The sequence below is a fragment of the Oryzias melastigma genome, linkage group LG17 (genome assembly GCF_002922805.2).
Source record: "Oryzias melastigma strain HK-1 linkage group LG17, ASM292280v2, whole genome shotgun sequence".
In the NCBI taxonomy this organism is placed as follows: Eukaryota; Metazoa; Chordata; class Actinopteri; order Beloniformes; family Adrianichthyidae; genus Oryzias; species Oryzias melastigma.
In genome coordinates this window covers 29634056-29648963 of record NC_050528.1, presented here as the reverse complement: position 1 = coordinate 29648963, position 14908 = coordinate 29634056, and the positions used below count along the sequence as shown (strand labels likewise).

The 14908-nt window shown below is 39.9% G+C and overlaps 1 protein-coding gene across 2 annotated transcripts in view; it reads left to right on the top strand.

Annotated features, from left to right (window-relative positions):
* LOC112152192 (zinc finger protein GLIS1) overlaps positions 1-14908 on the top strand; it is a 53776-nt gene that overhangs the window by 34904 nt on the left and 3964 nt on the right. For both annotated transcript variants that reach the window (XM_024281613.2, XM_024281606.2), the window contains exons 4-6: positions 142-258; positions 3092-3212; positions 8627-8774. In XM_024281613.2, coding sequence (XP_024137381.1) covers positions 142-258; positions 3092-3212; positions 8627-8774 — 386 coding nt within the window. The remainder of the gene's footprint in view (positions 1-141; positions 259-3091; positions 3213-8626; positions 8775-14908) is intronic.

The following is a 14908-nucleotide window of genomic DNA, read 5'->3' as shown; positions in this document are numbered from 1 at the left end:
CTATGTTCTCAATGTATTTCTATTGCAATTCTGAAGATCTGATTGGTGTTGGTGTTTAAACCAGTCTGTGCTGGAGTGACTAGAGATCAATAAAAGAAGTGTCACCAGTGAAGCCAACCTTTCTGACTCGTTTGTCCACAGAAGCCGTACGCCTGTCAGATCCCAGGATGCACCAAGCGTTACACCGATCCCAGCTCACTAAGGAAGCACGTCAAAGCTCATTCTCATGCCAAAGGCCTGCAGGAGAAGGAGGTCAAGGTATTAAATTAAGCTTCATGTTATTCTTCAAGAACTTCTTTAAAGTCCTCTACAGTTTCATAATCTTAAAAAAGCAGATTTTTTTTAATGGAAGACATTATCTTCAGTAATGTTTAGAGCATGATTGTTACTTTGACCAACATGTAATACCATGAGTAAGCAATAGAATACTAGTACTTTAATTTAATTTCACATATTTGGGATTTTTTTTAATATTATTTATTACTTGAGATGTTTTCAAGAGTGTACCAAGTGCTGATTACAATCTTTAGTAATATATGTTTACTTAATGTTTCAGTAGTGCTGGGCGATATGGAAAAAATATTATTTCACAATATAAATTATTTCATATCACAATAACGATATATATCACGATATAAAACAATAAAGTGTATTTTCAGTTGTTAAAAAAAGCTCTCGTTAGTTTTACTTTGAAAACAGGAAGCTTCACTGACACTTTATTTTGAAGATTTGTCTACTTCCGGTGACAGTAGCGCCGCTCATTCGGCTTTGTTTTAATTTATCAATTAAAATCCAACATTTTTCTGTATGTCAGAGCAATCAATATTTTACTAGATGATAATTTACTGCGCTCTCCTATATTTATGAAGATCGTCGCAAATATTTATTATCGAATTTTCGGGAGCAGATCGTGAGAATCTGAGTGCTCAGATATTAGTTTCAGCTCTATTCCACTGCTTGGTTTATCTCTTAATTTTTGTAATCTCATATGTTCATAATCGTGGACTTTCCTTGAGTGATAGAAGGTTGGTTGTGTTAGCATCGGCACAGGAATAGCCTCCTAGCATAGTTTCGATATTGCTATCTTTTACTTCATGTCGGAGGTCTTGAATCCAAAATGCGACCAAATCAGAGATGTACCCCTCTTTTGCTGAAAGTGCTTCTTTACTTCTTAGTGGACCTATGCTCCTCAAACGTTTTAATTCCGTCTCATGCACCATCCTTCTCCTTTTATTTTCCCAACCCCCCCCGAACAAACAGGTTGATTGACAGAACCCAGGCCCGCCGAGCGTTTCTGCATGGTGCGTTCACTGAGCTCCCGACATCAGCAGCAAAACAAAGCAGTTTATCAGAGAAAATGTCAAACACCAGAACTGATTCATATGATTTATTGATTAAATGATGTCAAGATTTTTGCTAAAAAAACTGCTTTGTTTTGCTACGGATTGTATAAAAAATGTCAAAAACATAGTAGTGGACTGAGTTAGTGGCTGTTTGGGTCCGGAGCTCAGTGAACGCACCATGCAGAAACGCTCGTCAGCCCTGGGTTCTGTCAATCAACCTGTTTGTTGGGGGGTTTTAGGGGACATGTATGGAGGGGGGTGGTGCAGGAGACGGCATTAAGGCATTTAAAGAGCGTAGATCCAGTAATAAATAAAAAACAGACTAAAAAACAATTTTCGTGGAGTGTTTACTTTGCTGTTTTTGTTATAAAGAGACACAAAACAGGTCTAGGTATTTTAATGCTTAATTTTTCAATCTTGTTTATCACATTATAACGAGAAAAAGATCCCCCACAAAAAAAGCAAGGCAGGCAGTTTTTGGCTTCCGTACAATAGTTTTGATTGAACATAAACTTGTGAAATGAGGCAGATTCAAAACCTATTATTGAAAAATGTCTATTTTTTGGGAGAATTTCATAACACTTTACCAATAACTTAATTTCATTTTCAACTCTAAGAAGAGCTTCAACAGAAATAATGACTTCCAGGAGAACAGCAGCATTTGGTTAAAAGGGATACAACGGTGCAGTTTGTTCCCTTCACATGTTAAGCTCTAAAAAAAACCTATTGTCCATCCAAAAACAGGCTTGCATTTTCTATTTCTTGTTTGAGCAAAGAAAAACAAGAGTCCTCAAAGGTCAGCGGTTAAATGTCCTGTTTCCGAGAAAAGGAGCTTGGAGAGCAGCAGCGGCAGCAGGGGGAACGAGGGAGCGTGTTTGTTATTCACTCAGATGAAATGCAGCAAAACTGTGATTGCACACACTCCATGGAAGTCCGAATAGCCAGCCTATTGTTCTGTGTTATCTGGGCCTTGTTTGTTTTCTGTGGACCGTAAATGACACTGGATTTTGTGTATGTTTAAATGCACTGCTGGTTTAAACAGAACCACGTGTGCCTGTAAGCTGTGAGAAGGCCAGCACGCCCTGTGGGGCTCACTAAGACTTTGAAATATTAAACACGCACCTCAGAAACTCCCATCCATCCAGTTTTTGTGGCAATTTCGCAATGTTCAGCTCTCCGCGTGTAAGGGGGGGGGGTATCCCAGCAGCCCTTGTACTAGAAGTAATGCCACAAATAGATCTCCAGGAAACAAAAATGGCATAAATGTGCCACCTGAGAAACATCCTTTTGAGGCTTTAATCCTCCTTAAGTCTTCTTGAAGAGCTTCTGCTCCCACGTCTACATTTGCTCTCCAACAACTTTCTGTCCATTAATTATATTTGAGAGTCCTGAGGGGAGCAAATTCAATAGTGGATTATTAAGTAAGTGCGCTCGCCTTAACTTTGTTTGTCATGGAATAATATTGCTTAATAAAACTTGGGGATTTTGTTTCTCAAGAAGCTGAAATGTGGGATTTCTGATGAAATTATGGTTTGTCTAAAAAAAAGAAGAAAAAAACTGAACACCTGCAGAAAAACAGTTGAGGTTTTCATTTAAGTACAGAATGCAATCAACATGTTGTATTGGAGTTTCAGGACTCCACTAGAGAGCAACCAACCTGCAGCTTTAATGTAACGACTCTCATTCAGGAATCTACATGATGTAGTGATGAAACTGAAGTGAATGCCTGTTTTTCGTCTTCCTGGCAGGTTCAGGTCCACGCAATCCTGGAATCAGAGATCTTGAGTGATTTTCTGGCAAGGCAGCATCTCCACAGCGCCGTGTCCTCCTGTCAGGAGAGCACCTTACCTTTTGGAGACGAGTTCACAGGTATGTGCAGATGAAACGGTAGCAAATATCAAGGTGGATATTTGGATCGAGTCACTAAAACGTCATGTGTCCAAAGTTGAGTTCCTGATTGGCAGATGTGGCACAGCGACCTGTCAAACTTCAGGTATTTACATTTTTTCTGCGCCGCCCAATTTGCGCCTTGCCGCTCAAATCGAGCAGCTGGCAGACCTTCGCTCTACTCCAGTCGCTCATATCACACTGCGGGGGTTCAATTCATCTCAGAGCGCACCTGTACCATTGATTAACATTGGATCTAGCCACCTCTGCCACACCAATCAGGTTCGGTGTGGATGCACCTTAGGAAGTTCTGTTTTAGCCTATGTTATTCACATGTATTTTATGTGCAATCAAGCACAAAAACTAGGAGTGTAATGGATCACAAAACTCACGGTTTGGATCGTGTCACGGTTTTAGGGTAATGGTTCGAATCAGTAAAAAGAAAAAAACAACGTGAAAACAGAAATGGTTTGGTACAGCGAACATTCTATGTTCAGCTTCCAAAACAAATTCAAATTGCTCTTGTACTACTTCCAGCCCTCCAGTGAACCTGCAATTTTTTGTACTTTCTGTATCATTCTATTTTATTTTTTCTCATGTACATACTTTAAACTTGCACAGAAATTCATATTCTTCCCTTAACCTAAACTGTGACTCTTAGAGCTTTGCACAAGAATTCAAATGTGTCTCAATATAAGCTGATGCATACATGGCAAATAAAAAACCTTGAACCTTAAAAATACGAGCGGCCAAGAAAGAAGTTCAGGACTGTGTACACATTTACATGTTTTAGAAATTATGTCAGAATAGTCATTTTGTTATATTTTTTAATGGTTTCTAAATCATTTTATCCTTTTTTTACCTTCATTTTCCCGCAGATCAGATACAGTTATGAGCAAAATGAAAGGGAAGCAACATTAGAAAATAATAAAACAGTGATTAGTTTTACTTTAATGTAAGACACCCTCAAATTGTCTTACTTTTGAACATGGAAGTTTGAGAGACTTTCTTTGGGCAGAAAAGATATTTTGCAGTGTCAGCATAAATTAGAAGAAAAAAACTTAAACTACCTTCATAATCAAACTAGCAGCATTCAATGAAATACTTTTTATCCTTCATCTAACTTCGACTGGGTTGTCAGAGAGAAATAATCCACGACTTGTTTAATACCATCCGTAAAAATTTGGGGAAGCAGCGGTGCAGCATTCTGCAGACAGGACTACTAATATTTGTATTTTGATTGTTGAATGATCTAAGAGAGGAAAATAAAAACATTTAAGTAGGACATTTATAAAGAAATATTATTATTTTCTGCTAAACAGCATTGAGTTGCTAACTTTGCCGGTCTAAACCCATAAACTGGAAGTAACCTTACACAGTAGCGGTCTGACGTCACCTGAAAAGGATTTATAGCTTCAACACCTGGGCTGTCGTTTTTACTTTCTTCCATGCCCTCATTTGCTCCTTCACTCCCTCCTCATCCCTTCTGCTGCCGCTCACCATGCCCATGTTTACCATGTCCAATTATTGGGCACCATCTGTGGGCTAGTTGGCCTTTACTCTGCCTGTCCTTTAACTTCTCCAACACAGGTTTTCCAGCCAAAGGTTTTTTTTTCTTTTCCCTCAATGGCTGAATTGGATTCAAGAAACTGTCAGGTACACTGAGGTTCCGTTGGCAAAGGGGAGACGAGAGCATCTAAAAGAGCTGTCCGTGTGTATTACTTCAGACTACTTGCAGTGGTACCCAAAGGACTGAGAGGGAAAAGCCTCGAACGGCACACTGTGAGCTGTGTTTACTTGTGGTGAAACAAGCATGTCAGTGTGTAATTTTGAAAATATCCCAAGAGGACTCTTGACTTATCAAGGAATAGGCCAGCGTCTCAGTTTAAGGCACATTTTATGACCAAAATGTATATAAATGTTGGAGGTTTAAGCATAACATGCTGTCATCATGGTCGGGATAAACTCAGAAAGAGACCCACTTTTATGACATGAAGCTGCAGCTTTGAATGATTAGTTTTCAGTGTGAAGAGCTTTTGCTGGCTCCACAGTTGGCTCTCAAGCTTGACTCCTGCTCTTTTTCTAAAAGTGGTGCAGTTCTGCTGTTTCCAGTGGAATGCAGCAAAAACTTGCTGACAAAAACTGCAGAACGTTTGTGTGTTTTCATTATTCATGCCAATATTTCATCATATTTGTGTTTATCCGTGTACCAGATCTTCACAATTGATGTTTTCTGTGCTCTTGTAGAGAAATTGTTGACTAAAACTTATCTATATTTTGTTTTTTTAATTTTGAGTTTAGAACAAGAACCTTTGTTGACTTCAAATGTGTTTATTAAGGGACTATTTTCAAAGCATTTTGAGACCTCAGATGTATGACAGTTTTTGAACATACAAAGGAGTATTAGTATTAGTATTATTTACAAACATTTTTTTTTATTACGACTTTAAATCTCGTAAATTTACAATAAAAAAATTTTAACCATTAATTTACGGGAATAGTCGGATATTTATGACTTTAATGGTCATAGGCTAAATTTATGATTTTTTTTTTCTCGTGATTTTACGCCTCATAAATTCTCATAAATGTACAAGATTAAAAGTTGTAGATTTACGGGATTAAAAGTCGTACATTTGTAAGATTTAAAGTTGTATATTTACAAGAAAAAACTGATGTTACTTTTTGTTGGTGGCCCTAATACTCCGTCATATGAACACAAGCTTTTAAACAAAAACAGCAAAAAAAACCCTACTATGTTACTTAATATATCTAATTTATTTACTGTAGTGTCTATGATCACTTTGTGTCAGTAAACATATTTTCTGGTGATAATTACTTTGACAATATTAAAAAATATATATATTTTCTTTTACTAACCAGCCTTTTATATTTTTTGTTACTTTCTTCTCTATCAGTCTGAACTGAGATGAACAACATATTTTTGATTTATGTAGAAGTGGTGACATTAAATGTATTCTCATCTTCACTAACATCTTCATAATGTTTGGATGAAAATGCCAGACCTTGTTTCAAGCTCAGGAGTCACAAAGGGGGAGACGGGGTTAGAGCAGCTTCCTGTTGTTCCTTCAGTCTGAATGTAACTCATTGTGTGTCAGTGTGACTCTGACTGAATGTGTTAGTGTGTAATGTGTGTTAGTGTCATATTGTCTGAGTTTAACTCTGTCTAAGTGTAACAGCAGGTGTGCTAACATGGACACAAGTAATCGGAATAAACGCCTGGTCAGAATAAAAATGCGTCATATAAACACTAGGACTGGGCTAATAAAATCAATTAATCGATTTGAATTGATTTAAGCTTTATAGATCAATAATTGATTCATAAAAATATAAATCGATTTAGTACATAAAGCTAAAGACTGCTAGTTTGATGCTAACGTTTAGTGGAATTTCTCAAAGGTTGGCTAATGCTAACGTTCGGTCGAGCTAAACGTACATTGCTGTCTAAATGAACATCTTTATAAACTCACAGGTATGATTTTTCCAAACTTAAGGAAATATTTTTAAAGTAACTATTTGTGGTCTAAAACACAATTTTTTCCCTCATACTTTCTTCTTCTGGAATAAGCTGTAATGCTATAGCACACGCTCCACCTAGTGGCCAATCTGAAACGTCCTCCAGGAGAAGCAGAACAATGTTTACAATGTTAATGATCTGAACATTTTAGTTAGAACTTCTCCTTTAGAGAATCCATGGAACACTGTATGTTATTAACAATCTCAGTATTTCACTAATAAATTTTACAGTATGTGAACTGTATCAGATTAATATAAATATATTAAAAACATATATTAGATTATTGATGTATTTCTAAAGAAATTTGTATAAATGTGTAAACTCAAAATGAATTGAATTGAAGAATCTAAAAAATTGAATCAATCCAGGCTCTTGTGAATCAAATCGAATCGTTTCTGGAAATTATAATCAATACCCAGCTCTAGTAAACACGCCATTCGGACTACTCTGACCTGATCAGACTCATCTGGACCTAAATTTCCTTCCGATCGAGATAGGTGGGTTATACTGGTTGTTGATCCGATCGTGGCGCATATTCATTATTGCGCTGGATTTGACGTCATGCATAGACTATGTGTCGCTCCAGAGGAGGTTCTGGAGTGCAAACAGGACCGATGGGCTACCTGCACGAGTAAACCACGTCTCTGAACAGAGGAGCCAGATTCATGACTTTGTGCTTGCAAGCAGAGAGTTTTGTTACAGTGTGAGTTTTGGACCGCAGTCCGTTCGGTTGTTCTGCGTGAACGAGCTGCTGGACTCGGGAAAACCGTGTCTCTTGGGGAAACTTTGTCTCTGAGCGGCTTCTGGACGGTGTGAGCTGACGGTGAGCTTTTGAATGTGGAAATGCCGTTCCACACGCCGAAACTGTGCAATCGTGTGAATTTGTGTTACCAATCGTGTGCAGACAAAATATAGGCTGATGTTATTTCCACATAATTACATGTATGTGTGGCCAAGCTGCACATTGCTGCATTGATGCATCGAGCTTAATTACATCCAAGGTTGAATGTCTAACTCCAACCCTTCCTCCAGGTCCGTGTGAAAAGTAATAAGATCCTGATCACACCCATTTAGAAAATTATGTCATTTAGAAGTATTAACAATAATAATAAAAAGCACACTTAGATTGTCTCGCTGAAAGCTGCAGTTTTGTCTGGTTACAACAGCTTTTTCCAGTATTTTAGAAAGTTCTGTTCATGTCAAAGTGATTTATTCTGATAGAACATGTGACGTATGTAAACATTTGTGATAATCAGATCACGTTTTTCTATACACAGATTTATTCTAATCAAAGAAATGTTGCACCTGTAACCACAGCTAGTGTGTGATACTGAATGTAACTTTGACTGATTGTGACTCGGTCTAATTGTAACTCAAAATGTCACTGACTGAATGCCTAAGTGCAATTCCGTCTGAATGTAATTCTGTTTGAGTGTAACTCTATCTAATGGCAACTCTGTCTGATTATAACTGAGTGTAACTGACTGAATGGGTATTTTTTCTGAGAGTAGCTGTGACTGAACAAGCATGTGTAACTCTGTAATCTGAGTACAAAACTACAAATGTGTTACTTGTACTGACAGGTATCTGGCAGGTAGAAGGGTAGCTCTCATCTGACAGTTTCAAAAACTTACTGTTGCATAGACACTGACTGCAACTAACATGCATTTACAGGCTCAGTTCCTCTTCTACCAACATAATATTCTCGGTACTCTTCTAAAATTTGGGACCAGGAAATTCAGAAACAGAAAAGCAGTAAAAGATGGGGAATATCTGAGAGTAAAAGCTGTCATTGCAGTTTCCTTGGTTTGCATCCCCTTGTCTTGGATGAATTCTAAGGTAAGCTGCATCTTTCTTCCAGGTGTTTTCTCCAACAGTAGTGTGACTCAGAACAGGGTGAATCCAGACTTCCTGGCTCCTGCAGCAGACACCTGCTCCCAGTATTCCGGCTCGGAGAGGAACTTTGATGCCAACAATCCCATATCTTCCTTAGTCAGCCCAGGAAGCGGGTGAGTGTGAGAGCAGTTTTCTGTTTATTCATGTGGGGACGCTTGATTGGGGAAATTGCAGCCACTTGATGATGATGCGTGCCTCGCCTGTGAGCAGCAGGAGTTTAATTGTCTTTCCCATAGTTGTCCTACTAAATAATATAAAAAAGAAGGCAAAGGATGCACTTGATCACTGTCAAGTATTTTAACATTAAGTCCCTTTTGGGAAACAGAGCATTTTAATGATATTTAATTATGTACCCAGAAGCAAACTCAAATAGCCCGTTCATCCAATTCACTAAATCAACGCAAAAACACATTTCCCCACTTACCACTTGTGGTGTGTGGCAGCGCTTCAAGTTATCTGCTGCGGGGATTTCTGCTGCCAACCCGATACAGCGAAGCTGAAGGAGATTTCATTTTGGCAGCTTTCATTCGGGACAATTTCCTGCCAAAGATAAAAATAGTAAAAACAAACAGGCCTCAGTTTTTCGCTTGACTCTGGATCTACTCTTGGATGAGGGCTAGGAATGATCCCCAAAACGTTTGCATTCATATTTTTTTCTGTTTTACAAACAAACCGCGCATGTGTTGGATCGTTTTGTGAGCGTCTTTGGCTTTGCAGGACTCGAGCACCATCAGCTCCTCTTTTGATTCGACTCAGTTTCACACTGACTTTGGAGAGCCCTCAATAGCTGTACGGTTGCACTGATTGGGTCGTTAGAGACCACAAAGCTTATGTCCGCTGTAAACTTAGGCGAATGTCATTAAAGCAGCTCAGAACCTGCTGGGTTGTAATTTCCGGACATTATAAAATGGGTGGCTATAAAAGATTTCCTTGTATACTGTCTGTTACTGACCCATTGAGGAGCAGGAGAGGGAATCTGCCTAATTTAAAAAAGCTTATGAAGACAAAGATTTGTGATTTAGAGTAAGTTTCAAATTAAACTTACTGGTGTTTATGAACACGGAATTAACCCTTTAACACCTGAGGTGTCACCGGTGACGCTTAAGCACAAAATCTTTAACATATCTTTAACAAATCTGCTGAGATTATCGTGTTAATGGTTGAAAAGTTACAGTAAATCAAAGAACATAAACACTGGAACTCTGGTGTTAAAGGGTTAAACAGAGAAAATGTGTTTAAATTACATTTTGGACTATTAGGGATTAGATCTGTCCAAATATTTGGCAAAATAATAGACAAGAAAATTACCAGTAACCACTAAATAACATAATATTGAAAATGAGCACTTCTATAAGATTTTTGAGCATTTTTTTCCAAAATAAAGATTTGAAAGTCAATTTACTTTCATCAATAGCTCTTATTTCTTTTAGTTTATACCAGGGGTAGGCAACCTTTAACAGTAAAAGATCCATTTGGGCTCCTTTTCTACCGATCAAAACCTAGAAGGAGCTGCACAGATTTACTTTAGCCTTTAAGAAACTTGGATAATTCATTACCATTTTTTTAAAATAATAAATATTAATTGTTCCTATTTTTTGGCACGATCAAAACCAAAAGTATAAAGAGAAACTAGCATCTCTCAAAATGTGATTTAATAGTAGATACCAAATTAGCCAAAAACCTATCTCGTTGCTTAATTACTAGCTAACCTCCAAAATAGCCTAAAATTACTCAGTAAACTATCCATCCATTTTCTTGTCCGCTTCTTCCCTTTCGGGGTCGCGGGGGTGCCGGAGCCTATCCCGGCTACTGAAGGACGAAGGCGGGGTACACCCTGGACAGGTCGCCAGTCTGTCGCAGGGCCTCAATCACTCACACATTCACTCTCACATTCACACCTAGGGGCAATTTAGAGTTACCAATCAACCTATGAAGCATGTTTTTGGACGGTGGGAGGAAGCCGGAGTCCCCGGTGAAAACCCACACATGCACGGGGAGAACATGCAAACTCCACACAGAAGGGTCCCAGCCGGGAGTCGAATCGGGGCCTTCTCGCTGTGAGGCAAGAGCACTAACCACTGCCCCTCAGTAAACAAAATTTCTCAAAAATGTTAACTTGTTGCTAAAATAGAAGCTAAACTCTAAATTTTCCTAAAAAAATCTCAGTAGATAACAAATTACCCAAAAATTTAGCTTATCGCTAAATTTTTAGCTAAACTCCAAATTAGCATAAAAAACTCAGTAGAGGCCAAATTGGGCACAAAAAGAAGCTAACTTGTTGCTTAATTGCTAGCTAAACTCCAAATTAGCCTAAAATTCCTAAATTTTCCTAAATTACAAAAATCAAAAAAGTTAGAAAAAGTCCTTTTAAATTATTTCTCTTCATCCAGAGAGCCACCATGGAGAGATAAAAGAGCCACCTGTGGCTCTGGAGCCGCAGGTTGCAGACCTCTGGTTTAGACCTTCAGATGAGGGAGTCTGCTGTCCGTAAATGGGAGAGTTGTGCCATATTTGTTGCCCAAATTCTTCCAGCTGCCTACAAACCACCACAACCTCACTGGGTTGTAATATCTCAAAATTGGCTTTAATCTTCATCAAAAGAAATGACTGAACCTTTTGGCTGAAAAATCGTTCCCAGTGGTCTTTTAATTATGATTATGCAATTTTTAGCTAAAATCTAAAAACCTGTTTAGTTTTCTAGGACATAGTTTCTGCAGAGTGGCAGTATTTTATCAGAAATTCACCTCTGAGTTACGGGTGGGACTGATGGTATGGAGTAAGCCAAACCCCACTTCCCGTCCCCAATCTGTTGACACCCTCTCCCGCAAGCTTACAGCCCCTCACAACACCAACATAACATTACAACAAAAGCGACGAGCAATATCAGAGCTATCCAGCCGTACAGTTTAAATCCAGATTCCAGCTCAGACGAAGAAAAGGAAGACGTTCATGGATCTATTTGTCTGCAGGTGGATGAATCAGAATGGAGCAGAGCAGGACGCTTGTGGCCTGCCGGCATCCTGAGTCACGATTTGAAGATAAAGAAATACACAGAAATGCAACTGAAGTTTAACTTTCTACATACAGCGTTCCCTCAGTACTTTACCGTTCAGTTTTTGTGGTCTCCCTGGTTGTTTTATTCTTTTGCGCAACTTTGGAAACTTTTTATTTTAGTTTTTCAACAGCACACTGTTCTAGGTGCTGATTGGCTTAATTACAGGGTGACAGTGGCTCAGGTGGTAGAGCGGGTCGGCCAATGATCGAAGGATAGGCGGTTCGATTCCGGCTCCCGCCAGCCAAGTGTCGTTGTGTCCTTGGGCAAGACACTTAACCCTACTTGCCTCCAGTGTGCCTCCACTGGTGTGTAAATGCGTATGAATGTTCCGGTGATGGTCAGAGGGGCCGTTGGCCGTTGGCGCCCTCTGTCAGTCACGCCCCAGGGCAGCTGTGGCTACAATAGTAGCTTACCATCACCAAGTATGAATGAGGTGTGAATGAATAATGGATATACAATGTAAGCGCTTTGAGCGTCTGGAAAAGCGCCGATAAATCCAATCCATTATTATTATTATTATTAATTAGTTTCCTAGAGTTACTTAAATCTTCAAATGCGATCAGATCTTGTTTTCATTCTATGATACTGGACTTCTTTTTCTATGAAGATTTGAACTTTGAGAGTTTAAATAAAAGAGAAAAATATGAAAATCTATTTAACACATTCTCACTCCTAAGTCGTCACATATTGATGTTTAGTTAAGGACTCCTCCGCGTCACTTTTTGACGTTTTGGGTGTCCCCAACTCGTCGTTTTCTGACGTGCTAGCTGTTTGTAAAATCAAGGGTCTGCAACCAGGACCTGGATGCAGCCTGGTCCTTGGGAGGTGTCCAGTACCAGCACCCTAACTCAGTACCGGTACCCTAACCTGGTACCGGTTCACGCACAGTACAGAGTCTGGTATCAGTTGGGGTCCGAGACCAAGTCTTGTACCGGTTCGCACCCGATTCCGTGTCCGGTGCCACATCCTGTGCCAAATTAGGGTTAGGGTACTGGATTTTGGTACCCGGTTTTGAACTGGATCAGTTCCAGTTCGGGGCCTGGAGGTTGGGGACCCGTGATTTAACGGACAGCCAGCCCGTTGAAAAATGACGAGTTGGGGACACCCAGAACGTCAAAAAGTGACACGGAGGGAGCTTCAACCAAATGTCAATATGTGACGACTTGGGAGTGAGAATTTGTTGGACTGCCTGAGAAAAGTGGATCAAGAGTGAAGTTTGGAGTTTTATAGCCTTAAAACATCTGGAATTCTACTTTTCAGATTTGACCTATTATTTGCTATTAATGGAACGTTTCCACCGCGATGAACGTGGGAACACTGTATATATGTCCTCCATCATGCCACAAGAACATGTTAAAAACATCAAAGACACCTTTTCCCTCAGAGAGGGTCTTAAAGTCTAAAATAGCATGTTGGAAAACAAAAAGTATACTTTCTCTAAAGATATGCCACACTTGTACAAATAAATGCATTAAACGTGCAGAATTTCTCTCTGTGAAAGCATGCAGCCAGAGCTTCCACGCAGTCTGTCCACTGACGTCTCCTTTCTTGAGGTAGAGAGTGTCACCGAATCCCGCTGGTGCCGCAGTACGCCGCCATGTGCCAAAGCCAACAGCAGTCAAGCACTTGTTTTTTCTTCAAATAACTTCAAACACGTGAAAGTAAATTATCTTTGCTTCACAGCCCAGCTGGCAGCCTTCTTTTACCTCTTAGCCAGACTGGAGTCTGCTCTTCGCTGGAACAGGCCAGCTTGACCCCCTTTATAAATGAATAGATGTTGCAGCACTGACAAATGCCCTTGAGCAAGCTTTTGTGCATATTTTGTGGTCATCGGGGAGGGGGAGGCTGGAGACTTGACTTCTTAGTCCATCACAAACACAACTTTCACTTTTAAGACTTACAAGTTTCCATCGTTGAGCAGATCTTGACCCAATCCGACAGCTGAACCGTCAGAGACGTTTGCATGTTTTTGCTCCAACATGAAATGAGCTTTGTGTTGATCTTACACACGTGGCGCTCTTGCAGCTCCTCTGCCATGCTGAGAGAATAAATATATGAGCTTTAGATCTTGTACAGAATCCTGATTCCAGACAAGAACGAGGAAAGCAGCTGGCGGTCGTTAGTTTGCATGAAAAACGTGCACATGTGGGGTGGCTAGCTGTTAATATATGATCAGAGAAATCGTTTCCTGAGCCCATGCTGACATCCGCTCCCTCAGGCGTGGACTTGGTAAAGGCATGAGCGGTTTGGTCCACTCAGGCCATCAAACGCCAGCCCGGCTCAGACATCTTAGCTATGTTGCTGCAGCAGTGCAAGAATGTAATCCCTGGAGCAGACGGCGCTGTTAATTGCTAAGATCACTGCTGATGCTACAGGGGCCGCATGGGGGGAATCGAAAGACTTGTTGAATACTTTGGAGCCGCAGTCATCACAGCACATTCAATGGTCACACTGTATCAAAGCCCCCTTTGTTTACATAATCCACACAAAGTCTGGTCTTTATTACCTTGGGAAGCCACAACCATCTGTAAGTTATATTAATTTGGAATTCAAAAAAGTCCTTGTGATTAATTTAGGCTTTTGTTTCTGCACTAAAAGCAAGGACAGTTAAATTACATGGAATAGCATTTGACATGGGAATTTGGTGTCTTTTTTTCATAGCTTCTCTGAAATGAACACAGACTCCACTTGAGCCAACAGCTGCCGCATCTCTGACAGAGTCTGGCTTGTTTATGAAGCCCGCTAAAATCCTCCCAAGCTCTCAGGGGACCAATATGCTCCAGTACATCATCCAGGAGAGCTTCAGGCCACATAAAATGCTGAGGCGGGGGTGTCTCGAATACCATCCAGCTCCATATCTCCTCCGAGAGATCCGGCTGCCTTTCTTTCTTTCTTCTTGCACACTGACTCATTGGTTTCCATGTTGAGTCAGAGTGTTTGTGCAAAGTCAGCACATTCCTGGAGCATGGCAACTGATTCAGCTCTGGGAAAAAAAACCCCTCAGAGGCTGAAATGCTTCTTTATACGATGTGTGCTGCTTGAAGATCAAAAGTATTTATATTTCTAAGAAAACTGAACTGCTAATGTTTATTTAACTACAAAAGAAATGTCTGGTCTAAGTTTGAATTTGATCCTTGAGTTTCTGCTTACTTTGATTGAATTTCACTGCTTTAAGTGCTTTATAGGGAAGGA